The sequence below is a fragment of the Pelodiscus sinensis genome, chromosome 4, assembly GCF_049634645.1.
Source record: "Pelodiscus sinensis isolate JC-2024 chromosome 4, ASM4963464v1, whole genome shotgun sequence".
Taxonomy (NCBI): domain Eukaryota; kingdom Metazoa; phylum Chordata; order Testudines; family Trionychidae; genus Pelodiscus; species Pelodiscus sinensis.
This window is the reverse complement of record NC_134714.1, coordinates 133,818,098-133,845,078: the sequence shown is the minus strand read 5'-3', so window position 1 is coordinate 133,845,078 and position 26,981 is coordinate 133,818,098. Positions and strand designations below refer to the sequence as shown.

General features: G+C 60.9%; 2 protein-coding genes and 1 pseudogene across 3 annotated transcripts in view; 2 read left to right on the top strand and 1 right to left on the bottom strand.

Annotated features, from left to right (window-relative positions):
• Nucleotides 1-1,025: 1,025 nt before the first annotated feature.
• LOC112547638 (perforin-1-like) lies at nt 1,026-15,341 on the bottom strand. 2 transcript variants are annotated; one of them, XM_075928691.1, is made up of 3 exons: nt 15,237-15,341; nt 4,765-5,348; nt 1,026-2,352 (listed from the first exon to the last, which is right to left on the bottom strand). In XM_075928691.1, exons 2-3 carry the CDS (start codon nt 5,289-5,291, stop codon nt 1,287-1,289), a joined length of 1,593 nt encoding a protein of 530 aa, XP_075784806.1. In that variant the 5' UTR covers nt 5,292-5,348; nt 15,237-15,341; the 3' UTR covers nt 1,026-1,286. The 2 variants fall into 2 exon arrangements, with proteins under 2 accessions (XP_075784806.1, XP_075784805.1); XM_075928690.1 differs by lacking the exon at nt 15,237-15,341 and adding an exon at nt 8,454-8,591.
• Nucleotides 15,342-16,297: 956 nt separating this feature from the next.
• LOC106732762 (perforin-1-like) overlaps nt 16,298-26,981 on the top strand; it is a 68,645-nt gene continuing 57,961 nt past the window's right edge. Inside the window, exon 1 of the mRNA XM_075928685.1 lies at nt 16,298-16,381. The gene's annotated coding sequence lies outside the window, so the exon portion shown is untranslated. The remainder of the gene's footprint in view (nt 16,382-26,981) is intronic.
• LOC106731510 (perforin-1-like) lies at nt 17,977-22,689 on the top strand (annotated as a pseudogene).

Genomic DNA, 26,981 nt, shown 5'->3' with positions numbered 1-26,981 from the left:
CCTGCTCCCCATTAATTTCATTTGGTGTCCTCTAGTTCTTGTATTATGGGAACTAATAAATAACTTTTTTTATTCACCATCTCCACACCACTCATGATTTTATAGACCTCTATCATATCCCCCCTCAGTCTCCTCTTTTCCAAACTGAAAAGTCCCAGTCGCTTTAACCTCTCCTCACATGGGACCCGTTCCAAACCCCTAATCATTTCAGTTGCCCTTTTCTGAACCCTTTCCAAGGCCAAAACATCTTTTTTGAGGTGAGGAGACCACATCTGTACACAGTATTCAAGATGTGGACGTACCATAGTTTTATACAGGGGCAGTAAGATATTCTGGGTCTTATTTTCTATCCCTTTCTTAATAATTCCTAGCATCCTATTTGCCTTTTTGACCGCCGCTGCACACTGTGTGGAAGTTTTCAGAGAACTGTCCACGATAACTCCAAGATCTCTTTCCTGATTGCTGTAGCCTAATTAGCCCCCATCATACTGTACGTATAGTTGGGGTTATTTTTCCCGATGTGCATTACTTTACACTTATCCACATTACATTTCATTTGCCATTTTGTTGCCCAATCACTGAGTTTGGTGAGATCTTCTTGGAGTCCCTCACAGTCTGCTTCTGTCTTGACTGTCCTAAACAGTTTTAGTATCAGGGGCACCAGGGGGCGCCAGCTTGTGCCCGGCAGAACTGGGCCTGCTTTAGTCAAAAGTCGCTTTTATTCTCTGGGCCCAGGGGGCTGTTTTGGGGCTTGTTTCACTGGGGGTCTCGGCTTTGGGCTGTTTGTGCAGGGGCTGAACCGGTGCCAATGCAGACGCCCGTCGCTAGAACATGAGACGCCCCGACCCCCATTCCCGCACCATGGAGAGAACACTCCGGAATTCGGAAAGGTCCCGTCCCACCCATTTGACACCCGCTCCCGCCATTCCCTGTCCTGCGCCGGGACAGGCTGCCATGTGGGACTGCGCCCTACCCAGCCCACAGAACCCCCAGGGGCCTGGTGCGTGTGAGGAACACCATGCGAACAACAATGCAAATACACACACGTTTATTAGTTTAAATGTGCAACTTCATTTCACTGCAGCAAATGTACAACTGCAGTGAAATGCAACAAGGGAACGTGTGTAAGCACATCCCTGCTTTCCCTCCGGCCTGGCCTTGGCGTGGGGTTGAAAGGCAACGCTGCTTAATTCTCTAAAACATTAGCTATGTGAGCTCAGGAAAGGAAGTGGGGGCTAGTGGTGAGAGCAGGTGGCTGGACATCAGGACTCCTGGCAGGTGCCCCCTTAGCCCCTCACGGGCACGTACTCCTGGCAGGTGTCCCCGCCCAGGTTGGGCCCGCACTCCAGGGAGTAGGAATACGTCACGAGGCCGGGCGAGACGACGCAGCTCTGAGTCACGTTCCTGCTGGCCTTGAGGTGGGCGTGGCAGGTTCCCAGGTGGCTGTCCACCCATGGCCACGGGTCACTGTCCCGCACCTCCACTTCCAGTTCAGGCTTCACCGGCAGCGTCACCACCCCGAAGTCCAGGTCTTCAAACCACTGGGGGTTGTTGTTGTCCTTAATGTAGCGCGTCTGCAGCTTCTGCCCTTGGAAGATGACCTTGACGTAGGGGTCGCTGGGAGACAAGGGGTCCCCCCACAGGTCTTTGCCCGACATCATATGGACCTTCAGCCGGGCCAGGCCCCGCTGCAGGGAGCAGCACATGGAGTTGGTGAAGGGGTTTCCGGAGCAACGGCATTTGCAGGGCTCCAAGGGGTCGGCGTAGCCGCCTTGTGGGCACCGTCGAGGGCACCTCCTCTGCCCCCGCTCAGCCACGTACTCCTTCACTGCCTGCCTCAGCGCCTCCCGCTGGGGGTCTCCTGGCCTCACCAGGGTGTGGATGGGTGACAGGGAGAAGGAAATCAGGTTGGGGCTGGTTTTGAGGCTCTCCAGCCAGGCCGAGAGGGCCCCGGGGTCTTGCTTGGTGGAGTAGAGCAGGTTGGCATGGCCATGGCCCCCCGTCACCTCGTTGCGGTGATCCGTGTAGGCCGCCTGGGAGCTCCAGCTGCTCTGGCTGCTCGGCTCCTGGGCGTGGGAGCCGGAGGGGAGCTGACTCAAACCCAGGTCTTGCAGGAACTGAGACTTTAGGCGCTCCTTGATTTCAACGTCTGTCAGCCCGTCCAGCGCTGCCCGGCAGGTCGGGATGGCCGTCAGCTGCCGCACACGCCCGCCCAGCACTGCCTGGCTCACATAGTGGGTGCCGTACGTGGCCAGGAAGGGTCGGTATGTGGATGGGTCGTAGGTGGGTAGAAGGTCACTCAGGGCTTGGGCGAATAAGGGTGTCAGAGGAGGGTTTGGGGGAACCCTCATCCTGCCAGAGGGGAAAAAGAGACAGGAGTTAGGAGCTTTCTTTGATAAGATAACGAGTCATGTGGCTAAGGGAGAAGCGGTGGATGTGATATACCTAGACTATAGTAAGGTATTTGATACTGTCTCGCATGATATTCTTATCAATAAACTAGGTCAATACAACTTAGGGTACGTCTAGACTACCGGGTTTTGTTGACAGAAGTTTTGTCGACAGTATCTGTCGACAAAACTTCTGTCGACAAAGAGCGTCCAGATACATTGAGTTCTGTTGACAAAGCAAGCTGCTTTGTCGACAGAACCCTGTAGTCTAGACGCAACACCTTCAGGCAATAACACCTGTCGACAGAACTCAGCGGTAGTGTAGACGCTGGTATAGTTTTGTCGACAAAAGTCAGTAGTCTAGACACACCCTTAGATGGGGCTACTATAAGGTGGGTGCATAACTGGCTGGATAACCGTACTCAGAGAGTAGTTATTAAGGGTTCACAATCCTGCTGGAAAGGTATAACAAGTGGGGTTCCGCAGGGGTCTGTTCTGGGACCGGCTCTCTTCAATATCTTCATCAACGATTTACATATTGGCATAGAAAGGACGCTTATTAAGTTAGCAGATGATACCAAGCTGGGAGGGGTTGTGACTAATCTGGAGGATAGAGTAATAATTCAAAATGATCTGGACAAATTGGAGAAATGGTCTGAGGTAAACAGGATGAAGTTTAATAAAGACAAATGCAAAGTGCTCCACTTAGGAAGGAACAATCAGTTTCACACACACAGAATGGGAAGCGGCTGTCTGGGAAGGAGTACGGCAGAAAGGGATCTAGGGGTTATAGTGGACCTCAAGCTAAATAGAAGCCAACAGTGTGACGCTGTTGTAAAAAAAGTAAACATGATTCTGGGCTGCAGGAACAGGTGTTTTGTGAGCAAGACACGAGAAGTCGTTCTTCCGCTCTACTCTGCGCTGGTTAGGCCTCAGTTGCAGTATTGTGTCCAGTTCTGGGCACCGCATTTCAAGAAAGACGTGGAGAAATTGGAGAGGGTCCAGAGAAGAGCAATGAGAATGATTAAAGGTCTAGAGAACATGAGCTATGAGGGAAGGCTGAAAGAATTGGGCTTGTTTAGTTTAGAAAAGAGAAGATTGAGGGGGGACATGAGAGCCGTTTTCAGGTATCTAAAAGGGTGTCATAAGGAGGAGGGAGAAAACTTGTTCATCTTGGCCTCTGAGGACAGAACAAGAAGCAATGGGCTTAAACTGCAGCAAGGGAGGTTTAGGTTGGACATTAGGAAAAAGTTCCTAACTGTCCGGGTGGTCAAACACTGGAATAAATTGCCCAGGGAGGTTGTGGAGTCCCCATCTCTGGAGATATTTAAGAGCAGGTTAGATAAATGTCTCTCAGGGATGGTCTAGGCAGTACTGGGTCCTGCCATGGGGGTAGGGAACTGGACTCGATGCCTCTCGAGGTCCCTCCCAGTCCTAGTGTTCTCTGATTCTCTGATTAGGAGGCAGGGTCCCTCCCAGGCAGTGCTGTGCCATTGCCCCAATGCAGCACTACAGGGAGCTGTGGTCCAAAGAGCAGGGCAGTGGCCCAAAAGGGAACTGGGGACTCAGGACAATACCCTATGTTACAGGGAGCAGGGCGGGGAATCACCAGGAGTCTCTGTCCTGCAGGAACAAGATGGGGCCCAGCAGGGGGTGCTGTGCTGAAGGGAGCAGGGCTGGGGCGCAGGGGGGCGCTTTGCAGCAAGGAATGGGACAGGGGCCCAGCAGGGGGCACTGTGCTGCAGCGAGTGGGGAGGGGCGGAGCAGGGGGTGCTGTGCCGCAGGGAGCGGGGTGAGAGTTCACCAGGAGGCACGTTGCTGCAGGGAGTGGGATGGGAGTCCAGCAGGGGGCGCTGTGATTCAGGGAGCAAGGCAGGGGCCCAGCAGACGGCACTGCACTGGAGGGAGAAGGGCGGGGGCCCATCAGGGGGCTGCGCTGCAGGAAGCAGGTGGGGGCCCATGAGGGAGTATTGTGAGCAGGGAGCGGGGTGGGGGCCCAGCAGGGGGCGCTGTGCTGCAGGGAGAGGGGCAGAAGCCAGCAGGGGGCGCTGTGCTGCAGGGAGAGGGGCAGAGGCCAGCAGGGGGCGCTGTGCTATAGGGAGTGGGGCGGGGGCCCAGCAGGGGGCGCTGTGCTGCAGGGAGCAAGGCAGCGGCCCAGCAGGGGGCGCTGTGCTGCAGGGAGCAGGGCAGGGGTCCAGCAGGGGGCGCTGTGCTGCAGGGAGCAGGGCAGGGGCCCAGCAGGGGGCGCTGTGCTGCAGGGAGCAGGGCAGGGGTCCAGCAGGGGGCGCTGTGCTGCAGGGAGCAAGGCAGCGGCCCAGCAGGGGGCGCTGTGCTGCAGGGCGCAGGGCCGGGGGGACATTTAGGGGACTCTCACCTGTAATACCCACAGGGCAGCTCGTGGAGCACAAACATGAACTTGTCCTGCTGCTCCTTCTCGTAGGCGAAGCCGGAGAGCTCGGATCGGGTCCCCTCCAGGGCCTGGCCAATGGACTCCCCCGGTAGCTCCAGTTCCACCTTCCAGTCGTTGTTCACATCGGACGCCATTGCCCGGGCCACGGCCACGGCCGACTCCTGCACCGAGGTGCTGAGCTCCCGGTTGCACAAGATATTCACCTTCCAGTCCGTCACGGCCAGCGGCGCCCTCTGCAGCTGCCCCCCCTGCAGCGGGTTCCGGCACAAGGTGCAGGTGCCGTTCGGGCCGCGCCACAGGCTGGTGTCCACCAGGTAGTTCCCCGTCCAGCCCAGCGTGGTGACGTCGATGCCCTCCCGTACCAGGCTGTGCCCAGGCACAAAGGCCACGCTCTTACTGCACTCCTGAGCCGTGCCTGTGCGGCAGAAGGGAGAGACCCCAGGCACAAGCGCAAGGAGGAGGAGAGGGATGAAAACCCTGGCTGTGGCCATGGCTGGTGTGATGAGGGGCACCCCTCACCCAAAGCTGCTGTTGGGCTTTGACCCTCCCTAGAGGGAGAGAAACAGAGAGAGTCTTCAGTCATGACAATCTAGCGGCAGGGAGTTCCACAGGCCAACACAGCCCAGAAGTCTCCAGGCTTCTATGGCTCTCCCTGCATCTGAGAAGAGAGATCTCCAGCAACTTATACTAGAGCCCACCCCGCTCCCTGCTCACAACACTCCCTGCTGGGCCCCCACCTGCAGCACAGCGCCCCCTGCTGGGCCCCCGCCTTGCTCCCTGCAGCACAGCGCCCCCTGCTGGGACCCCACCCCGCTCCCTGCAGCACAGCGCCCCCTGCTGGGACCCTGCCCGCTCCCTGCAGCACAGCGCCCCCTGCTGGGCCACCGCCTTGCTCCCTGCAGCACAGTGCCCCCTGCTGGGCTCCCACCCCGCTCCCTGCTCTGAGTGCAATTGGGTCAATGAGCTGGAGCTGAAAGGACGGGGAGCCTGCACTCCTGGGTTCTGCCCCTGCTTTGGGAGTAGTGCAGGGCAAGCTGCAGCCAGCAGGCCGGATCCTGCCCTCCAAGCCCCTGGATCTGGCCAGGGCTGCCTCACCAGGCCCCTTTCTACAGAGCAGCGGATGCCTCTTTAAATGCCCGGCTGCTAATTGCTCTGGAGAGGGAGGAGGAAGCTTCCTGCAGTGCCTTGCCCCTAAAAACAACCCCTCTGCTCCCGTTGGCCAGTTTCCAGCCAATAGGAGGAGCTGAGAAATTTTGCTGGCGACAGGGGCACCATGGGAAGCTTCCCGCCCTCTCCTTGCTGGAGCAGCCAGCCCAGCTCACAGGCGTGGCGCCTGGCTCAGGTTCCTGCAGGGCTGCCGGCTAGAGCTGCCTAGCTAAGCCCCTTCTCGCCCTTTTCCAGGTCACAACCCCTGCAACCCGTCGTATAGCTCCCCCCAGGCCAGACTCCTCTCCTGCAACCATATCCCCTCCCCAAACCCGCTGCCCCATTGATAACCCCTCCTTCATGCAACCTCCCTCTCAGACCCCACAGCCTCTGCTGCACCCCGGTCCCGTACCCTGAGCTCCCTTCTGCACCCAGCCGCCATCCCAGACTCTGCACCCCCTCCATGGAAAAGTTCAACCCGTGGCCACTTACCCAAATCTTGGAGTGCCCCCATTAATAACTATTGACCACCCCGGTCTAGTGGGCTAGAAAGGGGAGGGATATGGGTCCAGAAGAGGGTAAGCACTAGCAGGCTAATCCAGATTCAACCTTAAGAGACCTACTAGGCAATGAGTGTGTGTGTGTGCAATGAGTGTGTGTGTGTGTGTGCAATGAGTGTGTGTTTGTGTGTGTGTGTGTGTGTGTGAGAGAGAGAGCTGTGGGGGTAGTAATATCACTGTCTTCATTCCACTTTGAAGTGTGCAAGAAACTGCCTGGAAATGGCCAGAGACGGGCAGGTGCCTCATGCTAATCCATGGAGCGAATCACCGAGGGGTCCATTGGAAATAGCAGGTCTTCTTTCAAAACCAAGACGATGAGCCATTAGTTGGCCCTGTGAGCTCAGCCCCCCTCAGTTTGCTCAGGGAATAGTTGAGCCACAAAGCTGAGGTCTCCAGTTCCCACCTGGATCAGCCTGATGCTGGAAGGAACCTGATGAACTGATTTGGGAAAAGGCTCTTTGCAAGGCCAGAACACCCCCCCCCCCCCCGCCTAGGAGACAGCTGGGAACTGTGTCTGCAGCTGTAGGTCATAGAACCATAGAACCAGAGAGCTGGAAGAGACCTCAGGAGTCATCGAGTCCAGCCCCCTGCTCTAGGCAGGACCAATCCCAACTCAATCAACCCAGCCAGGGCTTTGTCAAGCTGGGACTTAAACACCTCTAGGGATGGAGACTCCACCCCCGCCCTAGGGAACCCAGCCCAGCGCTTCCCCACCCGCCTAGGGAACCCAGCCCAGCGCTTCCCCACCCGCCTAGGGAACCCAGCCCAGCGCTTCCCCACCCACCTAGGGAAAGAGTTTTTCCTACCGCACTGCAACTTGAGCCCATTGCTCCTTGTTCTGCCACCCGTCACCACTGAGAACAGCCTCTCTCCAGCCTCTCTGGAACCCCCTTCAGGGAGTTGCAGGCTGCTCTCAAATCCCCCCTCATTCTCCTCTGCAGCCTGAACAAACCCAACTCCCTCAGCCTCTCCTCGTAGCTCACACGGTCCCCTGGACGTTAGCCCAGGCTCTCTCTTTGCTTTGTCACACAGCTGAGCGGAGCTGAGCAGCTCTGGCTGCATGCGGGGCCTGGGGCAGGTCTGGAAGAGTCACTCCCCGGAGGGCAACGTGCCCAAGCGGCTGGCACTCGCGGAACTCGGCGTGTGACTCGGCTGCCCGGGTGGGAGCCCAAGGCCGGGTGGCGACGGGAGCAGCGGGGCTGGCTTCTGCCAAGCAGGCCGGGGCTGTAGACGCCGCGCTCTGGCTGGCTGGTGAGTGGAATTCTTAGAAACAACCCCAGTTTGGGGACGGTCTGCCCCCTTCTTTGCCGTTTGCCCTGATTGGCAGCCCCTGGGGATTCCGGTCCAGGGGCCTGAAGCCAGGACCCCCGAAGTGCTATTGAAAGCCAAGAGCGTGTTGGGAAGCCAGCGTTTGTGGGTGCCGGGTCACCCCGGGGCATGTGTGTTGCGTGTTCCCCCCTCTGCTCCTAGGACTAGGGATGTAAGCGACTAGTCCCCTGTCTGGTCGCTCCCTCAGAGGCAGCACGGTGGGGCAGCAGGAGCTGGTGCTGGGGGGAGCAGGCTTAAAAGCCGGTTCCCTCCAGCGCCATCTCTGCGGGGGGCAGGGAGGTAGCGGGGACCAGGTGTGAGCCAGGAATCAGCTGATTCCCAGTTTGTGTCCAGTCCCATTCCCAGCACCAGCTCTGAGAACATTTCAACATCAGAAGCACAGCGGGGGGACAGCGAATTCCCAGCTTGGGCCGGGTCCCCATACTGCACAGGGCAGGAATCAGCTGTCCTGGCTCCCATCGGGTCCCCCCTGCTGCCAGGTCGCCCTGCGTTCGGTAGAGCCCAGGACTGGAGGAAGATCCACCCCCAACCACCACCCACACTCACAGTCCGGAGAGCGCATGACTTGACCCCAGTCCTCGACATGTCCCGGGTTTGGCATCAGCCGACGTCAGTTACCTGTCCAGTGTCCCAGGCCAGAGCAATCCCAGCTCCCAAAGACGCCCTGCTCACCAGCTTCGCCCTGTGCCCTATAAATACAGCCCCGGGTGCTGACGTCTAGTTTTCCCTGGAGGTGCTCCACCCCTGTGCCATCTTGAGGCCCCACCCTCCCTTCACCCCCACCCCCCACTCGGCAGAGGAAAACCTGACCTGCCACCCCTCCCTCCATCCTGCAGCCAGTCCCTGGCTGGCTTGATGGCCTGGGTCACATGGTGTGTGGGGTCCCCCTCCCATTGCTGGATGTTGCCAGCAATGGTTTGCCAGATGGTTTAACCAAAAATAACGAACACTCCCCCCCCCCAAAAAAGCAACCACTGTTGAGAAAAAAAGGGGGAGACCAAAGTTGTTGAGCCAAAAAAAAAAAAAGGACCCTGACAGTTATTAATCAAAAATCGAACAAACAAAAAACCAAAAATACAAAAAAACCAGCATGGCCCCTTTAAGGCCTTTGTGGGTGGGTGGGTGGGTGGGCCACCAGTGGGTGAACTGAGAGCAGCCGTCAACTCCAGTGCTCCCCTTCCCCGATATCCACCCTTACTCCACCTCTCCCCCCCACCCAAGACTCTGCACACACTCCCCTCTCTGCCCCCCCACCCCCCCAACCACCGAACAGCCAAAGAGCCGTGGCCGGAGGGTGCCCCAGAGCCCTTGCCAATGAACACAGACAAGTACAAACCTTAGTCGGGGACGCTGGCGTCCAGCCTTTACTTGCATTTACCAGAAATTGCAGGGTAGCCTTCCCCTGCTGACCCCGGCGCTTGGCGTGCCGCGGGATGGCGTGATCGCTAGTAGGGGGCTACCCTAGAGCTGGGCCATTCGCAGCTCTGCAGCCGTCTGGCTCCATGAGCTTTGCTTGGCAGGCCCAGCTCTGCAAGCGACGGCAAAGGGTAGGAAACAGGCAGAGTCCTCAGGTATGGCTGAGCAGCAAGGAGCAGAGCCCAGGCTGGGGCTGGCTTTGTGGCTCCCGGCCAGGCCGAGAGGACCCATCAGGAAGAGCAGCTCGGGGTGGCGGGGGATGCCTGTCACCTTGGAACACCACATGGCCCTGCTGTTCCTGTGCATGCACTGCCTCAGGGCCCTGGAGAGCAGCCCCAGGCCTAGCGAGAACTGAGCCCGGGTGCTCCTCAGGCTGGTGGTTGTCAACCTGTCCGGCACCACCCAGCAGCTCTGAATGCCGGTCAGTGACTGCATGCGTCTCCCCAGCAGCCTGCCTCATACAGCTGGTGCCCTACGTGGCCAGGAAGGCCTAGAACACGGCTGGGTCACAGCTGGATGGCAGGAGGTCCAGGACCTGGAGAAGTGCGGTGTCAACAGAAGATGTTGGGGCCACTTAACCTGCCCAGAGGGGAAAGAGAGAGGAATTAGGAGCCAAAGAGAGAACCCTGGCTTCTCTGGGGTGGGGGCTCTGGGGGCTCTCTCCTGGCGATCGCTCCTGGCCCCACACTGTTCTCAAGAGAGAAGGAAGGGAGCTTGGTGGAGGGCGCTATGCTGCAGGGACCTCAGCAGCAGCTCAGCAGGGGGCGCTGCGCTGCAGGGACCTCAGCAGCGGCTCAGCAGGGGGCGCTGTGCTGCAGGGAGCAGGGCAGGGCTCAGCAGGGGGCGCTGTGCTGCAGGGAGCGGGGCGGGTCCCAGCAGGGGGCGCTGCGCTGCAGGGACCTCAGCAGCGGCTCAGCAGGGGGCGCTGTGCTGCAGGGAGCAGGGCAGGGCTCAGCAGGGGGCGCTGTGCTGCAGGGAGCGGGGTGGGCCCCAGCAGGGGGCGCTGTGCTGCAGGGAGCAGGGCAGGGCTCAGCAGGGGGCGCTGTGCTGCAGGGAGCAGGGCGGGTCCCAGCAGGGGGCGCTGTGCTGCAGGGAGCAGGGCAGGGCTCAGCAGGGGGCGCTGTGTTGCAGGGAGCAGGGCAGGGCTCAGCAGGGGGTGCTGTGTTGCAGGGAGCAGGGTGGGGGCTCAGCAGGGGGCGCTGTGTTGCAGGGAGTAGGGCGGGGGCTCAGCAGGGGGCGCTGTGTTGCAGGGAGCAGGGCGGGTCCCAGCAGGGGGTGCTGTGCTGCAGGGAGCAGGGCAGGGCTCAGCAGGGGGCGCTGTGTTGCAGGGAGCAGGGTGGGGGCTCAGCAGGGGGTGCTGTGCTGCAGGGGGCGGGGCGGGGGCTCAGCAGGGGGCACTGGACTGCAGGGAGCGGGGCGGGGGCCCAGCAGGGGGCACTGTGCTGCAGGGAGCGGGGTGGGGGCCCAGCAGGGGGCACTGTGCTGCAGGGAGCGGGGCAGGGCTCAGCAGGGGGCGCTGTGCTGCAGGGAGCAGGACGGGGGCCCAGCAGGGGGCGCTGTGCTGCAGGGAGCAGGGCGGGATCCAGCAGGGGGCGCTGTGCTGCAGGGATCTGGGCGAGATCCAGGAGGGGGCGCTGTGCTGCAGGGAGCAGGGCGGGATCCAGCAGGGGGCGCTGTGCTGCAGGGACCTGGGCGGGATCCAGCAGGGGGCACTGTGCTGCAGGGAGCAGGGCGGGATCCAGCAGGGGGCGCTGTGCTGCAGGGAGCGGGGCGGGGGTCCAGCAGGGGGCGCTGTGCTGCAGGGAGCTGGGCGGGGGCCCAGCAGGGTGCGCTGTGCTGCAGGGAGCAGGGCGGGATCCAGCAGGGGGCGCTGTGCTGCAGGGAGCGGGGCGGGGGTCCAGCAGGGGGCGCTGTGCTGTACGCAGGCAGAGAAGCCCCATTGTCACGGTACATCTTAGTGTTCCCTGCGGGGCGGTGGAGAGATTCCCCTGGAGGAGGAGGAGGATTTCCTCGGGGCTTGTCTTGCTTTGAGCAGGGAGGGGGCGTCGCCTGTGGACTCTTCCAGCCCTCGTCTGCTATGATCCTCTGAAGCGTCAAGTCTGGCACGGCTGATGCGACGGGTCCCTCTTCAAGGAGGGGCTGTCGGTCTCTGACCCAGAGTGAACTCTCGTTAATGAGAATCCAGTTGCAATGGCTGCAGGGTGCTCCGGCAAAGCCTCCCAACGGTCTGCATGGGCAACCAAGACCCACCAGAGCCACCTCTCACCCTGGCCACGTTCTCCCAGGCCCTGCAGCTCATGTCCCCTCGAGAATCTCCAGGCGTGCTCTGGCTCTCCAGTGAGTTCTCCCACAGACCCACATCTTGCCATTTTCTGAGCTGCATCTGTGGGGGGCTGAGTGCCCCCCTTTTTGTGCAGGCCAGTTGTGCGGACCTTGCTCCTGAAGGAGGGGGACAGCCATGACTTTTAGAACTGGCACCCTTCCCCCTCCTCAGCATGGACTACAATATGACAGTGAAGGCCACCTCAGCGTGACTGGGATAAGCTCTGGCCGACATGGCCCTGCCGGGTCCGACTGACGCTGTTCCATCGGTCACCATCTTTCTTTGGTCCGGGAACTCCGTGAGCTCCGGTTTGGGGGTGGTGTGTCGTTCACTCTCCTGGAAGAGAAGGCGTTCGACAGGGGGACCATCACGTGTGTCCTGGCCATTCCACAGGCTTTCGGCTTCAGGCCACTCTTTGGGGGTTTTCTCCAGGTGCCGTACCCCTCCGCAGAGTATCTGCTGTGTCTGAACGGGCCCCTGATCGCGCCGGCCAGGACTCCACTGGATCTTTGCAGGGCTTCGGAGTCTTCCCCTAGAGGATGGAGGCCAGGGCGGCCAGGTCCGTGTCTTCCGCCTCCAGGCCCTGCACAGATTCCTTTACCGTGCATGAAGCACGAGGGCCGACAACTTCCTCCACCTCCCCAAGGGCTCCGATGTGACCGACCGCTCGGATCTGCATCCGAGGGGGGTTCCGTGAGGCCTCTGCAGGGCCGGTCTCCTACCAGCATCTTCTCTGAGCCTGGAACGTGGTGTCGGCATCTAGCTCCCTGGCAGCTGCTTTGCAGAGCCCAGCAACACAATCGCCAGCTGGGCGTGGGGCTGGCAGGGCTCTCCTCAGCGCGCCGGAAGGAAGCCACAGGATTGGAGACCCCCTGGACTACCGCTGGGGGTCTGGCTGCCCTCCATGATGCACACTGGGCTCTCCGCCTCTCACTCGCTATGGGGTGTGCTCCCGCGACCAGGGCTGCCTTTTCTCCAGCAGGTTCTGTGAGGGGATGCTCCCTGCCTGCCTCACCCCCACCTTCCAAACCTTGTTATCAGCCCCGCCCCATGAGCCTCCCCTACCCGCCCCCTCCCAGCTGGGAATGGCTGCATGAGCTGCAGCCAGTTCGGTTCCAAACCGCGCCAAGGGACCAGCTGGACCCGCTCCTGCCGCCACAGGAGCCATGGATAGCAGCAAGGGAAGGATGCTAGATGGGGAGGGGTCCAGCAACCAGGGGCCTATTTCCGTTCTTCCATCCCACCGCCCAGCCAGGCAGTTCCCCTTGGCCGCACTCTTGCGGTCTGCTCAAAGCCCTTGACACCTTTGAGGCGGGTGCTGTCCAGGGGTCTCCGCTCAGGGGTCCCTTTCACAATCCCTGGCTCTGCCTTGTGACCCTCTCCCCTGCTCCTGTCTGATCACTGGTTGTCCCCCAAATTGAGTTGAACCTTGGGGTCAGCAGTTTCTCCCCCTGGGCTGGCACAGAAGCCGTTGCTTGTGGGGGGCGTCCCCCCACCCACTTTTCCGGCACTTGGATAGGTGGGTTTGCTTTGTGATGTAAAAATAAAAAACAAACCAAGGAGCCAGCTGGAAGCTAAAAGTACAGTTCTTTCAGGGACGCTGGCTCCAGCCTCTTCATTTACCAGAAACCACCCAGCTGCAGGATGGGGGGCCGGGGGGAGGAGCACACAGAGCTCCGAAAAGGTCACCGGCCTTTGGGGGCGAAAGGAACTGAAACATCAAACAGATACTGTCCTATCGCACCCCAGGGCTCTGCCAGCTCTTGAAACGGCTCCCTGCTGGCTTTCGCCCAGCTCAGGGGCTGTGCACCAGGGACGTTCACCTCTGCCCGCCTTCCCCTGCTGACCCGGCCCTGATGCACCACGAGCGGGCAGCGGGAGAATGCGATTGCTACCAGGATGGCCGCCGACAGGGGTCATTCGCAGCTCTGTGCTGGAAGTGATGGCAAACGGTCGGGGAAAGACAGACCCCTTGGAGGCTCTCCAGCCAGGCCAAGAAGGGGGCCGGGGTCTGCAGGGGGAGGCTGGTGAATGTTTCTGGGCTTTGCGTGCTGCCCCCCAGCACCTGTGTGATTTCTGGGACATACACAGACAGAGCCTGATGCATGGGCCTGAGCAAAGTCAGCAAAAGTGGAGCTCTGAGCGACAGGCAGGCCGATCTTTGCCGGCCAGTCAGTGTCCGGGACATGAACTCCGCCCTGTGGGCTTGCCAGCTGCTGGCCCTGCAGGGCCGCACAATGGGGCCAGGCACCGGCTAACCACTTACCGGGAAGCATCTCCCAGTTACATCCCTAGTCATGAGCATGTTTCCATAAAGGCCAGGGGATATTGCACCCCCCCCAAACCTAGCACAGGACAAAATGGTGGGACAAGCACGCGGAAAAGTAATATTGTGTCTGAAGCCTCGGGAGGCCGCCCCGTCCCCACGACCTTTGGCAGGATGGACATGGAAAAGCTCTTGAAGTGGATGCTGGAAAAGCAACCCCCCGACCACAACAGCAGCAGGCCCAGCGGGTACAAGAGGTGGTCAGCCCGCACCAGCTTCCGATGAACGGCATGCGGCTGTTGTGCTCCCTAGAGGGAACAGCTCCAGTCCCCACCCCATAAGCCAGCCAGTCCCCACCCTGGTTCAGCTAAGCACACAGCCCACACGTGGGACCTTTCGGGCTGCCCTTTTAACACGGGCCATGTGCCAAAGGCCTAGCCTGCTGCGGGACATGCTGCAGAGGGGCCACGTGGGAGCACCCCCCAGGAGATCGCTGAGGGTTGGGGGTGAGTAGGGTTGCCAGGTGTCTGGGATTCAACCGGACAGTCCGGTTTCTGGGCCCTCTGTCTGGGAAAAAAATTCCGAAAATACCGGCGAAGTGCAATGTCCGGTATCCTCTGGTTTTCCGGCTGCGCGCCTGACTGAAGCCTGGCAGGGGCGGGGGGGAGTGTCTGGGAGCCTCTGGCTGCGCGTGACGCCTTGGGGAGGGGGAGGAGCCCTGTCCGTGCTCCCGGGTGCTGGTCAAGCGCGTTGTGGAGCCGCAGCCGGACTCGCTCGCACTTTGCCGGACCGTGCACAGGACTGACAGCGCCCTGGGATCTGCATGTGCCCGGGTCAGTCCGTCTTGCTGTCGGCCGAGTCCTTCCCTCCCCTGCTCCCCACCCCCAGCCAGCTCTGCTCCTCCCGATCTCCCCCAGCCAGCCCTGCTCCTCCCGATCTCCCCCAGCCAGCCCTCCTTCCCGACAGCCAGTTCTCCTCCCAATCTCTCCCAGTCAGCCCCGCTCCCCCAACCCCCTCCCCGATATCTCCCTCCAGCCCTGCTCCCCCTGGCCCCTCACCCTGACCAGTCCTGCTTCCCGCCGGCAACCCCCCATTTCCCCCGGCCAGCCCTGCTTCCCATCCCCCCTCCTCCCGGCCAGCCCCACTCCCCTCCTGGATGGTCCCTTCCCCCCCACGATCAAGTGTGTCCGGTGTTTTTTCTGAAGCTATCTGGTAACCCTAGGGGTTAGAGCATGGGGCTGGGAGGTAGATCTGGGAGCCAGCTTGGGGAGGGGAGTGGGGGCGGGTGGGGCAGAGCAGGGGACTAAGCCAGGACTCCTGGGTTTTCTCCCTTAAGCCTCTCACAGGTACAGACTTCTGGCAACTCACTCCCCCACCCCCTGGGTCTCTGTCCCACCTTCGTTTGTCCCCGCGGGCTGCCCTGGCCCACAGTCCATGTGAGCGAGAGGATCTGCTGCCGGCTATGGACGGGTCGAGACTTCCTCCCCTCACCTGGCCCAGAGCTCTTAGCTTTTGGGCGGGTTTCCCCTCCCCCTGTCCTGGGACGCTGGTAGGCGGGTTTGCTCTTTCAGGGGCGCTGGCTTCCAGCCTCTGCATTTACCAGAAACCACCCAGCTGCATTGCGGGGGGGCAGCACACAGAGCCCAGAACCGGTCACCGCTCCCCTTCCCCTGCTGACCCCGGCCCCGACCCACAGGCCAGCCATGGGGCAGCGGGGTAGATACCCGGCAGCCGCCGAACGGTGGGTCATTCACATCTGTGCAACAGGGCAGCCCTCTGCTGGCAGGCCACGCCTGGCAGTGACGGGAAAAGGCAGGTCCCTCCAGTGTGGCCGGGCACCAGCTTGCGACTGGCTCTGGGGCTGTTCCCAGCCGCCCCCTAGTGCAGAGAAGCACTGCGACAGAGAGCGCCGGTGAGAGACACAGCCCCAGACAGGCCTAGACACCGGGGCATCCGGCCACCTCAACAGCCGCCCTTTAAAACCGGTGGGAGGAGCCGTTTCCACGGACAGCCACGGTCAGGGGAGACGCCGCCGTCAGAATCTGGAGTTCCTCTGTCCCCACTCCGATTCAGCTGAGAAAACAGCCAGAATGTGCACGTGTCGGGTCCGCCCGTTGGACACAGGCCGGCGCCAATGGCCTGCGGGGGCAGCAGGTGGACGGGGGGGGGGGGGACCAGTGCAGCCAGCGGGATCTGGGGTTGGGGAGGGGGAGCAGGAGGCAGGGGCCGGGGGATTAGGGCCACCAGTGGGGCTGTAGCAGCTACCGCTGCTGATGGGGTGTTCAGTGGGCGGGGAGGCCGGGGAGCAGAGACGGGTCTGGGGGGTGCCTGGGGGAGAGGGCACAGTGGGGGTGGGAAGAGGCAGCATAAAGGGGGATTTGGGGAGAGGAGGGCACAGAAGTGGGGCGAGACAAGGGGAGGGGGCGGAGCATCCCTGGGAACACCAGCCCCCAGCGCCTGGGGCTGTATTTAGAGGGCACCCGGCAAACCCGGCGGCAGGGAGTCTGGGCGCTGGATCCCTCCGGCCTGGGCACAGAACAGGTACGTGCCGGACACGGGGAAACGCAGGGGACGGATCCGGGGCAAACCCGGAGCTCTGGGGAGAGGGGGCCACAGCCTGGGCCCTGCCCAAAGCGGGTGACTGGGATTGGGGGGGCAGGGGAGGTGCCCGGCAGGGGGCAGAGGAGGGAACTTCCCACCCAACAGAGACACTGCAGAGCTGACTCCACCGCCCTGGTGTCTCCCCTTCTGTCCCCCCAGCACTGACCCCTCTGAGCCCTGAACCCCCGATCTCCTCCTTCCCCCCCTTTCTACTCCACCTGCCCCCCCACATCTCCCACCACTCCCCATTGCCCCAGCGCCCCTGCCCCAGGAATCGTTCCTGCCTGGCCCCACATCCCAGCACGCACATGGGGGTGGGGAGCGGGGCACAGGCCCCCCAATTCTATGCACACAGCCAGGGCAGAGGGCCTCGTTCCCCCTCCCTCCCCCGATGATCCTGGCACACACGAGGGGCGGGGGGCGAGAGAGGGACTCAGAGCCACCCACACCCTGGAGCAGACACAGGTCGGGGGCTCAGGGCCGCGTGTGCCAGGGGCCGAGGGAGGGGTCCCTCTGCTCTGCCCCCTTGTCTCTTTCCCAGTGCCCTGGCTCTGCCAACACCCGGAAGTTGCCCAAAGTGATGGTGGGTGAGACGTGTCGGGATGCTATCGGGAACACACAAAACCAGCCGCAACCACGGTCGGCTGCCTGGGATTCCCCCCACGTGGGCAAGGGGAGAAAACGGCCCCTGGAGATTCCTCCATTTGGGCTTCGCTCCGGCTCCTCCCTGCAGGAGCATCTCTGCTAGGAACTGAGCCGGGCAGGACTGACGGCCCCTCCCAGCACAGGGCGTGTCCCGGAGACTTGTGATAGCAGAATATCCCATCCCGGCGACACGCCTGCGCCAGGATCCCTGCATTGCTGGGGGGATGGAATTCGAGTCCTTCACTGATTTCACTCTCGGCCTCTTCTCTCTTTTCCTCATAACCCTTCCATGTTGGATGATAGAGGACGGGCCGGGCGGGTTGGGTTGCATAAAATCTGGGGTATAAATTGACCGGGGACTGTGGCTGCTCCGTTGCGTTGGGAGAACCTGTCTGGATCTGGGGAGACTGGGTTTCCTAACTTTCATCTGTGCCAGGTGCGCTGCGGGTTGTGGTACTGGAGAAGCCGGAGTGTCTAAGACACGGGTGGCCAACCTGCGGCTCGTGAGCCACGTGCAGCTCTTAAAAGAAAACATGGAGGCTCCCGCACTCGCACCCACAGTCGCGGCTCTGGAAGGAGTTGCATGTTTCTCTCTGAAGGAGACGGAGCCGGAGTCGAGCATCCCGAGCAGACTTCCAAACGGCTGACTTAAAAGGGCAATGGCTGCTTTACTCTTAAAAGGGCAAACTGGGTTTTTTTCTTTTTTGCTTGACCAAACGGCACCTGGGGCTTTTTTTTTTCCTCAACACATTTCTTCCCTTGGCTCTTTGCACTGTATCCAGGAGCGGCCCGAGGCGAGCTGTGGCAGCTGGCGCATCAGGCGGAACGCACAATCGGCGCCCCCACCTGCACGGCCATCAAGGGATTGACATCATAAGTGGGCGCACTGTGCGCCCCGTGACATCATCATTGGGTGCACTGTGCGCCCCGTGACATCATCATTGGGTGCACTGTGCACCCCATGACATCATCATTGGGTGCACTGTGCACCCCGTGACATCATCATTGGGTGCACTGTGCGCCCCGTGACATCATCATTGGGTGCACTGTGCGCCCCGTGACATCATCATTGGGTGCACTGTGCGCCCTGTGACATCATCATTGGGCGCACTGTGCGCCCTGTGACATCATCATTGGGCGCACTGTGCGCCCTGTGACATCATCATTGGGTGCACTGTGCGCCCCGTGACATCATCATTGGGTGCACTGTGCGCCCCGTGACATCATCATTGGGTGCCCCGTTGAAGGCGGTGCCCTAGGCGACGGCCGAGTCGGCCTATAGTCACAGGCCGCCCCTAACTGTATCCACCACTCGTTTGGCTCTTCGTCTGTAACGAGTTGGCCGCCCCAGTCTCGTGTGGTTTCTGGGGAAGCAGTGTGGCAAACACGAGTGCGCTTTGGGGCTGGTTCGGTGCCTTAGAGAGGACCCCCAGGCTTGCGCTGGAAGTAGCCCTGTTTTTAAGGAGTTTGCCCTGACTTGACCTCTCAGCGGTGCCCCCAGAACCTGTGACATTAACGGGCCAGACAACCCCCAACATTCAGGGTTATTTCCAGCGCGTACATTCCCCGGGCCAGCAATGACACAGGTTCCTCTCCCCGACTGGCTAGTCTGAACCCCACAGCCCCCTGAAAGGGACCCGGCCTTGGGCTTCCTCCCCGATAGCCAGTCCAATCTGACGAGGAAAAGGTGGTTGATGGTGTAAAAATGGCCAGTCCCAAAGGCTCGGCCCCAGGCTCCCCCAGAGCAGCGAGTGTTTCAGCTCTTCCCCGGCTCACACTCACAGCCCCCCGGTCACTGCACCCCACCCTACGAAACTGGGGGGGGGGACTGGGTGAGAGGTCGGCACACACAGGTGAGAACAGGGTCTGAGCTCCGTTCCTGGCAGAGATCGGGAGCCTGGGAGCTGCGGAGACGCCTTTCCCGCGCCGGCGTGTCGGGTTTCAGGCCAAACACAGGCCATGCCCGGTGCCAGGTGATTTCCTGCCCGGCCTGCTACTTCCGAAGGGCCGCCGAGGGGCGATTCGCTGCATGGATCGGCACCCGGCCCCTGCCCATCTCGGGCCGGTCACGGGGAGTTCCCTGCAGGCTGGAAGGAGGCGCAGGGACAGGCTGTTAGTGCCCCCCGGGCCCTCTGCCTGCCAGCATGTGGACTAAAGACTGACACACATAGGAGGGGATTAGGGCATGAGCCTTGGGAGCTGCAACTCACGTCCTCAGCCGCTGCAGAAAGAGAGAAAGAAAGAAAGAAAGAAAGAGAGAAAGCAGCCAGGCAGAGTGACCCCAGAGCTAACCGAACCGGCCTGGCGGTGGCTCATCTCCAGCAGGGGGAGAAGGGACGAGGACGTGAGCGGGAAATTCCCCAGTGCATTGGGAGAACGGCTCCCTGGGCGTGTTTAGACCTTGGCTCGGGGAGTCCAGTTTGCACCCGAATCCCAGCTCAGCAGAGTCTCTCTCCGGTCTGTGTTTGGAGGTTTCTGTCTCAGGCTGGCAGCTTGCAAGTCTGAAACTGACCAGGGGCCTTTTGTATGTTGCCGCTCTTAATGCCTGATCTGTGTCCACTGATCCACCTCCACAGAGGGAGTCTGGTTTGGCCGATGCCCAGGGCAGGGGGCGTTGCTGGCACCCGATGGTCTATGTGACCTTAAAGGATCCTGACACAAGGAGGGGAGATGCACCCAGGGGTGGGGGTAGGGATGTGCACAGCAGCTTGTCCATTGCATGGAATGAAAACTACTCACCCATCTGTGTTTTATACGCCCTTCTACACACTACAAACCCAAGTGCCACCTAGTGGACAAAATCAGAACTTCCGGCTTCTGTGTGTCAAAGCCCCTGCACTGCTCAGCTCCTGCATCAATTCTCTGTTAGATTCAGAGGGGTGGGCCGGCTCTAACGTAGGTTGTTGGAAACTTTCCTCTCACATGCAGGGAGAGTTGTAGCAGCCTGGATATTTCTGGGATGCTGGTAGCATGTGTGGTGCCTGCGGAACTCCCTGCCACTGGATTCCCATTAATGAAGGCTCTCTCTGTTTCTCTCCACTAAGGAGGCTCAGACACTGAAAGCCGCTCCCTGGGGAGAGCGCCCTGGCACCAGCCATGCGGAGATGCAGCATCTTCATCTCGCTCCTCCTCCTCTTTCTCCCGGGAGTCTCCCCGCACTGCTACACCGCCACGGCTGAGAAGTGCAGAGAGACGACGCCCTCGATGCCTTGGCACAGCCTGGTGGGGAAGGGCATCGACATCACCACGCTGGGCTGGACGAAGGCCTCCCTGCTGGACACCAGCCTGTGGCAGGGCCCTGATGGCACCTGCACCCTGTGCCAGAGCCCGCGGCAGGACAGGAAGGTGCCGCTGGTCGTGGTGAACTGGAAGGAAACTGTTTCCTGCCAACAGGAGGTGAGAAGCTCGGTGGAGCAGTCAGCTGTGGCGCGTGGCCCAGCCGTGGCATCGGCTGTGACCGGTGACTGGAAGAAGGAGCTGGGTCTGACGGAGAAGACAAAAGACCTGGCCCTGGGGGGGCGCGATCCCCGCTCGCCAGCTTCGCCTACGAGAGGAGCAGCAGGACAAGTACATGTTTGTGCTCAATGAGGTGTCCTGTGTGTATTACAGGTGAGAATCCCCCGCTAGGTCCCCCGCCCTGCTCCCTGCAGCACAGCGCCCCCTGCTGGGCCCTGCCCTGCTCCCTGCAGCACAGCGCCCCCTACTGGGCCCCCACCCCGCTCCCTGCAGCACAGCGCCCCCTGCTGGGACCCTGCCCCCGCCCCCTGCAGCACAGCGCCCCCTGCTGGGCCCCTGCCCCGCCCCCTGCAGCACAGCGTCCCCTGCTGGGCCCCCACCCCGCTCCCTGCAGCACAGCCGCCCCTGCTGGGCCCCGCCCCGCTCCCTGCAGCACAGCGCCTCCTGCTGGGCCCCCGTCCCGCTCCCTGCAGCACAGCGCCCCCTGCTGGGCCCCGTCCCGCTCCCTGCAGCACAGCGCCCCCTGCTGGGCCCCCACCCTGCTCCCAACACACAGCGCCCCCTGCTGGGTCCCCGCCCCACTCCACTCCCTGCAGCACAGTGCCCCTTCTGGGACCCCGCCCTGCTTTCTGCAACACAGCCCCCCTTGCTGGGTTCCTGCCCCTCTCTCTGTAGGAAAGCAGCTCTTTCTGGGCCTGGTCATTCTGTTTTGATTACTAGTCCCTCCACAGCGCCATTGGGGCAGCACTGAGTACAAGGGAGAGTGTCACTTCCTGAGTTCCCTCAGGAAAGCCACAGAGTTGGCCCTAAGGCAGTGGGGCCAGGTTCCCTGGGAAAGGAGCAGGGACCATAGTTGGCTCATCCGCTCCTCTTTCTTCCCTTCTGGGCAGATTTAAACTCGCACATGACCCCAGCAGACACCACAGTTCTCCCAGGCCCTGCGCCGCCTTCCGCCCAGCTACAGACATGACACGTACCGGTCCTTCCTGGCCACGTACGGCACCCACTATCTGAGCTGGCAGCACTGGGTGGGCGCGTGCGGCACCTGACAGCCATCCCGACCTGCCGGGCAGTGCTGACGGGCTGACAGACGCTGAAATCAGGGAGAATCTGGGCTCCAAATTCTTGGAAGACCTGGATTGAACCCATTGCCCTCGGTTCCCACATACACAAGCCGAGCGGCCAGAGCAGCCTGAGCTCCCGCGTGCCCTACATGGAGAAGCGCATCGAGGTGACGGGGGGGAGCAGCCACACCCAGGAACTCTTCTCCACCACCCAGAACACCACGACATTCTCAGCCTGGCTGGAGAGCCTCAAAGCCAGCCCCAGCCTGGTCTCCTACTCCCTGGAGCCCATCCACACCCTGGTGGGGCCGGGAGACCCCCGGCGGGAGGCGCTGAGGCAGGCAGTGAAGGAGTACGTGGCTGAGCGGGGGCAGAAGAGGAATTGCCCCAGGCACTGCCCAAAAGGTGGCAACTTTGACTCTTTGGACCCCTGCAAATGCTCTTGCTCGGGAACCCGCTCGCTGACTCCAGGTGCTGCTCAAAGCAGCGGGGCCAGGCCCGGCTCAAGGTCCAGGTGCTGTCGGGCACAGGCCTGCAGGGGGATCCCGCCTCTGGGACTGATGCCTATGTCAAGGTCTTCTTCCAAGACAGAAATATGAAGACGGGCACCATTGACAACCGTAACGACCCGGTGTGGGACAAAGAGCTGGACTTTGGGACGGTGACGCTGGAGGCATGGACGACCCCCAAACTGACAGTGGAGGTGTGGGACAGCGAATCTTGGCCGTGGACGGACCACTCTCTGGGATCTTGCAATACTGACCTGGAGACTAATCGGGACATTCCGTTGCCCTGCTACCTTGAATACGGCCAGGTGAGGATTTCCTACTCGCTGGAGTGCGGGCCCAACCTGCGTGGGAACGACTGCCAGGAGTACGTGCCTGCGAGGGGCTAGGTGGAGGGAACACAAGACGCACCCCCCCAACCCTCTAGCCCCACGTGCTTGCTGCGCTGGTGTTTCCAAGGCTCTCGAGAAAATCCAGCAGCTCCACATTTCCCACCCCTCTCTCAAACGGATGGACACTTTCCATTTGCTGCCTGCACCTTTCACTTGCACCGAAACCATCACGCTAATCAACGTGGGCACTGGCATTGTTTTATTTTAGTTATTGTTCGAAAAGGTCCCCCTCGGATCCCCACCCACTGGCAGGCTCTCTGGCCTTGAGAGGGCGCAGTCCCGTGGGGCAGCCTGTCCCGACGCAGGACAAGGAATTGGTCCATAGCAGGTGTTGAATGGGCAGGACGGGACCTTCTGGATGTTTTCTTCATGGGCTGGGAGTGGGGGTCGGGGGCGTCTCATGTTCTAGTGACGGGCGTCTGCACTGGCGCCGGTTCGGCCCCTGGTAGGAAAAAAAGAGACCTCCAGAGAAACAAGCCCCAAAACAGCCCCCCAGGCCCAGAGAGTAAAAGCGACTTTTGACTAAACCAGGCCCAGTTCTGCCGGCACAAGCTGGCGCCCCCTGGTGCCTCCCCTGGGAACCCCCTCCCCTGCCCCCTGGGGCCCTGCTGGCTGCTGCTCTGGCGCCCCCTGGTGCCTCCCCTGGGAACACCCTCCCCTGCCCCCTGGGGCCCTGCTGGCTGCTGCTCTGACGCCCCCTGGTGCCTCCCCTGGGAACACCCTCCCCTGCCCCCTGGGGCCCTGCTGGCTGCTGCTCTGGCGCCCCCTGGTGCCTCCCCTGGGAACACCCTCCCCTGCCCCCTGGGGCCCTGCTGGCTGCTGCTCTGGCGCCCCCTGGTGCCTCCCCTGGGAACACCCTCCCCTGCCCCCTGGGGCCCTGCTGGCTGCTGCTCTGGCGCCCCCTGGTGCCTTCCCTGGGAACACCCTCCCCTGCCCCCTGGGGCCCTGCTGGCTGCTGCTCTGGCGCCCCCGGTGCCTCCCCTGGGAACACCCTCCCCTGCCCCCCTGGGGCCCTGCTGGCTGCTGCTCTGACGCCCCCTGGTGCCTCCCCTGGGAACACCCTCCCCTGCCCCCTGGGCCCTGCTGGCTGCTGCTCTGGCGCCCCCTGGTGCCTCCCCTGGGAACACCCTCTCCTGCCCTCCCGGGGCCCTGCTGGCTGCTGCTCTGGCGCCCCCTGGTGCCTCCCCTGGGAACACCCTCCCCTGCCCCCTGGGGCCTGCTGGCTGCTGCTCTGGCACCCCCAATTCTCACAAGGAGACTTTGTGCTTGTAAAACATTGACGGAGGGATCACACCTTGGGGCTGCTGTGGGCTGAGCTCACTGGACCCCCACGAGCGCCTTGTGTGCCCCCTCCCTGGACCTCCTCTTTCCTACCCCCTATGGCAGGGGCTCTCCAAACCCCACGCTCGCCTGCCCCATGACATGGGTCCCCTATTTCTCCCATGCTAGGGGCTCTGTGTGCTCTCTTCCCACCAAGGCTTTACGCCCAGGCCCGGCCCTAGGGCAAGGTGAACAAGGTGGTAGCCATGGGCCCTGCAGCTCAAGGGGCGGCTCGCTCGCTGCCAATCCCAACTCCATCATCCCAGCCAGGGCTTGGTCAAGCCGAGACACCTCTAGGAACAGAGATTCCTCCCTCTCCCTAGGGAACCCAGCCCAGGGCTTCCCCGCCTGCCTAGGGAAAGAGTTTTTCCTAATATCCAACCTAGTCCTCCCCCACTGCAACTTTAGACCATTGCTCCTTGTCACACACACACACACACACACACACACACACACACACACACACGCACACACATTAGTGCCTAATAGGTCTCTAAGGGCATGTCTCTTTCGAGAGAGGAATGCAAATGTAGCACCAAGTCTGGTTGGGGAAATCCCAGGCACCAGGGGGCGCTGAGCAGTGGCCTGCAGTCTCTAGGGGAGGCACCAGGGGGCGCCAGCTTGCACCCCGCAGAACTGGGCCTGATTTAGTCAAAAATCGCTTTTATTCTCTGGGCCTGGGGGGCTGTTTTGGGGCTTGTTTCACTGGGGGTCTTGGCTTTGGGCTGTTTGTGCAGGGGCTGAACCGGTGCCAATGCAGACGCCCGTCGCTAGAACACGAGACGCCCCCAACCCCCATTCCCGCCCCATGGAGAGAACACCCCGGAATTCAGGAAGGTCCCATCCCACCCGTTTGACACTTGCTACAGGTAGGGTTGCCAGGTGTCCGGTATTCACCCGGACAGTCCGGTATTTTTGCCTCCTGTCCGGTAAAAAATCCAGACACACCCGAGATGTCCGGTATTTTCTGATTTTTTCCCTGGCCAGGAGACAAAAATGCCAGGCACCTGGCAACCCTACAAACACTCAGCGCCTGGCCTCCCTGAAGTGCCCTCTGGCCCCCAACACCCCCAGCCCCCTGACTCCAGCCCCCATGCTTACCTGCTTCTGCAAGGCTGCTGGCATGAAATGGCTGCCAACCAAGGGGAAGTTCCCCTGGGTCTTAGTGCTCAACCGCTCCCTGTTCCTATCCCTGCACTCACTCTTAAAGGGGACATGCTGTTTTATTTAAAAAAATTTTTTGGCTTAATAAGTGTTGGAATCCTTTATTTATTTATTTATTTATTTATTTATTTATTTATTTATTTATTTTGTTCAATAACTTTGGTCTCCTCTCCCCCTTTTTTTTCCTTCAACAGAATTTTTTCACTGTGTTTTTTTTTGGGGGGGGGGGAGGTGTTCGGTATTTTTGTTTCAACCATCTGGCAACCCTAGCTACAGGCCCGTTCCTTGTCCTGCTCGTGGACAGGCTGCCACACAGGACCGGTGCGTGTGAGGAACACCTTAAAAACAACAATGCAAAACCACATTTCTTAGTTTAAATGGGCAACTTCATGTCACTGCAGCAAAAGTAGACCGACTCAATGCAAGAAGGGAACGTGTGTAAGCACATCTCTGCTGTCCCTCGAGGCTGGCCTAGGCTGGGGGTGAAAGTCCCTTTGCAAAGACACAGACACACACACGCAGCCCTACACACACAGGGAGACACTCACACACGTCCAAACACAGGCCTTCTTAGGGTGTCTGCACTGCACCTGTAGCTCGAAATGAGCTATGCAATGTGAGCTTTGCACCGTGCGTAGCGTATTTCGAGTCCGTTTCCAAAGCGAGCGTTCATTTTTTGAGGAGTAACGTTAGTTCAATCCAGGGGTGTATTTTGAACTAACCCCGGCCAGCGCGCACTTTCACTTTCGAAACAGCTGTGTTTCGGAAGAGCACTCGGGCGAGAGTATGCAAATGAAGGGCGGGATATTTAAATCCCCGCTTCATTTGCAACTCTGGTATGCCGACGTTGCATTCCTCACTCCAAAGAGGAACGCAGTGTGGACAGACCCTACCACACCAAGTGGATGGGATCAGGGGCATCCCTGGCTCACTGCTTTGGACACGGTGTGATCCTGCGCTTCTGGGGTGCTTCCTTTGGCAGCCTGTCAGAGGGTTTATCCGACCCCCCCCCCTTCCCTGGTCCTCTCACGCGCTCAGAGACAGTCCAGAGCTGGGACAATTCAGTGTGACTTGGGGTTCATTTCCCACAGGCGGGAATCCAGTTTCCTGTGTCTTTCCCCCTTTTCTCTTGTTCTCCTTCGCCCCAGAGTGTCCGTGTCAGTGGGGCTGGGTTGGGAGCCGTGAGGATGGGACCGGACCCTTCCCAGCCACGGCTGCTCCTGCTGCTCCACCAAAGGGCTGAGCTCAAGCGCCGGGCCTCCGACTCTCATCCACAGACAGACTGTGCCTTCGAGTCTCTGGTTTTATGCCTCTGGAACTAGCAACGTTCCACAGGCACAACCCATCCCGGCAGCATCCCCGAAACCGGCAACCTCTACACCCCTCCCGGGAGATCTCCAGCAACCTATGCTACAGCCTGCCCACCCCTCGCCCTCCGGATCCCAAAGGGAATCGCTGCTGGGTGTGAGCAGTGCAGGGGCTATGACACACGCAAGCTGGCAGCTCTGACTCTGTGCACTAGGGGGCGGTTGGTTTTCCGTGTTGCTGTTTGGAAGAGCCTCCAAGGCAGGCATAAGCTGGTGCCCAGTGACACCCAAGGGACCTGTCTTTTCCCTGCCCTTTGCCATCCCTTCCAGGGCTTGGCTCACCACACACAGCTCCCTGGGCTGGCCTGTTGCACAGAGCTGGGAAGGGCCCACACGTCGGCTGCCTCCCCAGGGTCAGTCGCACTCCCCCCCACCCGCCCTGCAGTGCGTCGGGGCTGGGTCAGTGGGGAACAGGCCAGCAACCTTTTCTGGGCTCTGTGTGCTGTCCCCCCCCTCCCCGCCCTTTACAGCTGGGTGGTTTCTGGGAAATGCCGGGGCTGGAGCCAGCGTCCCTGCAAGATTTTTACTTTCAGCTTCCGATTGGCTCTTCAGTTTTGTTTACACTGTAGGAACCAAACCCGCCAATCGCAGTCCCGGGACTGTGGGGGTGGGGATCAAACCTGGGA

Bases quoted from the DNA above. Each gene is read 5' to 3' on its own strand.
- LOC112547638 (XM_075928691.1), bottom strand. From the start codon at position 5,291: ATGGCCACAGCCAGGGTTTTCATCCCTCTCCTCCTCCTTGCGCTTGTG. The intron at 2,353-4,764 runs GTGAGAGTCCCC...CCCCTCTGGCAG, and splicing joins CTGCCCTGTGGGTATTACAG to GATGAGGGTTCCCCCAAACC.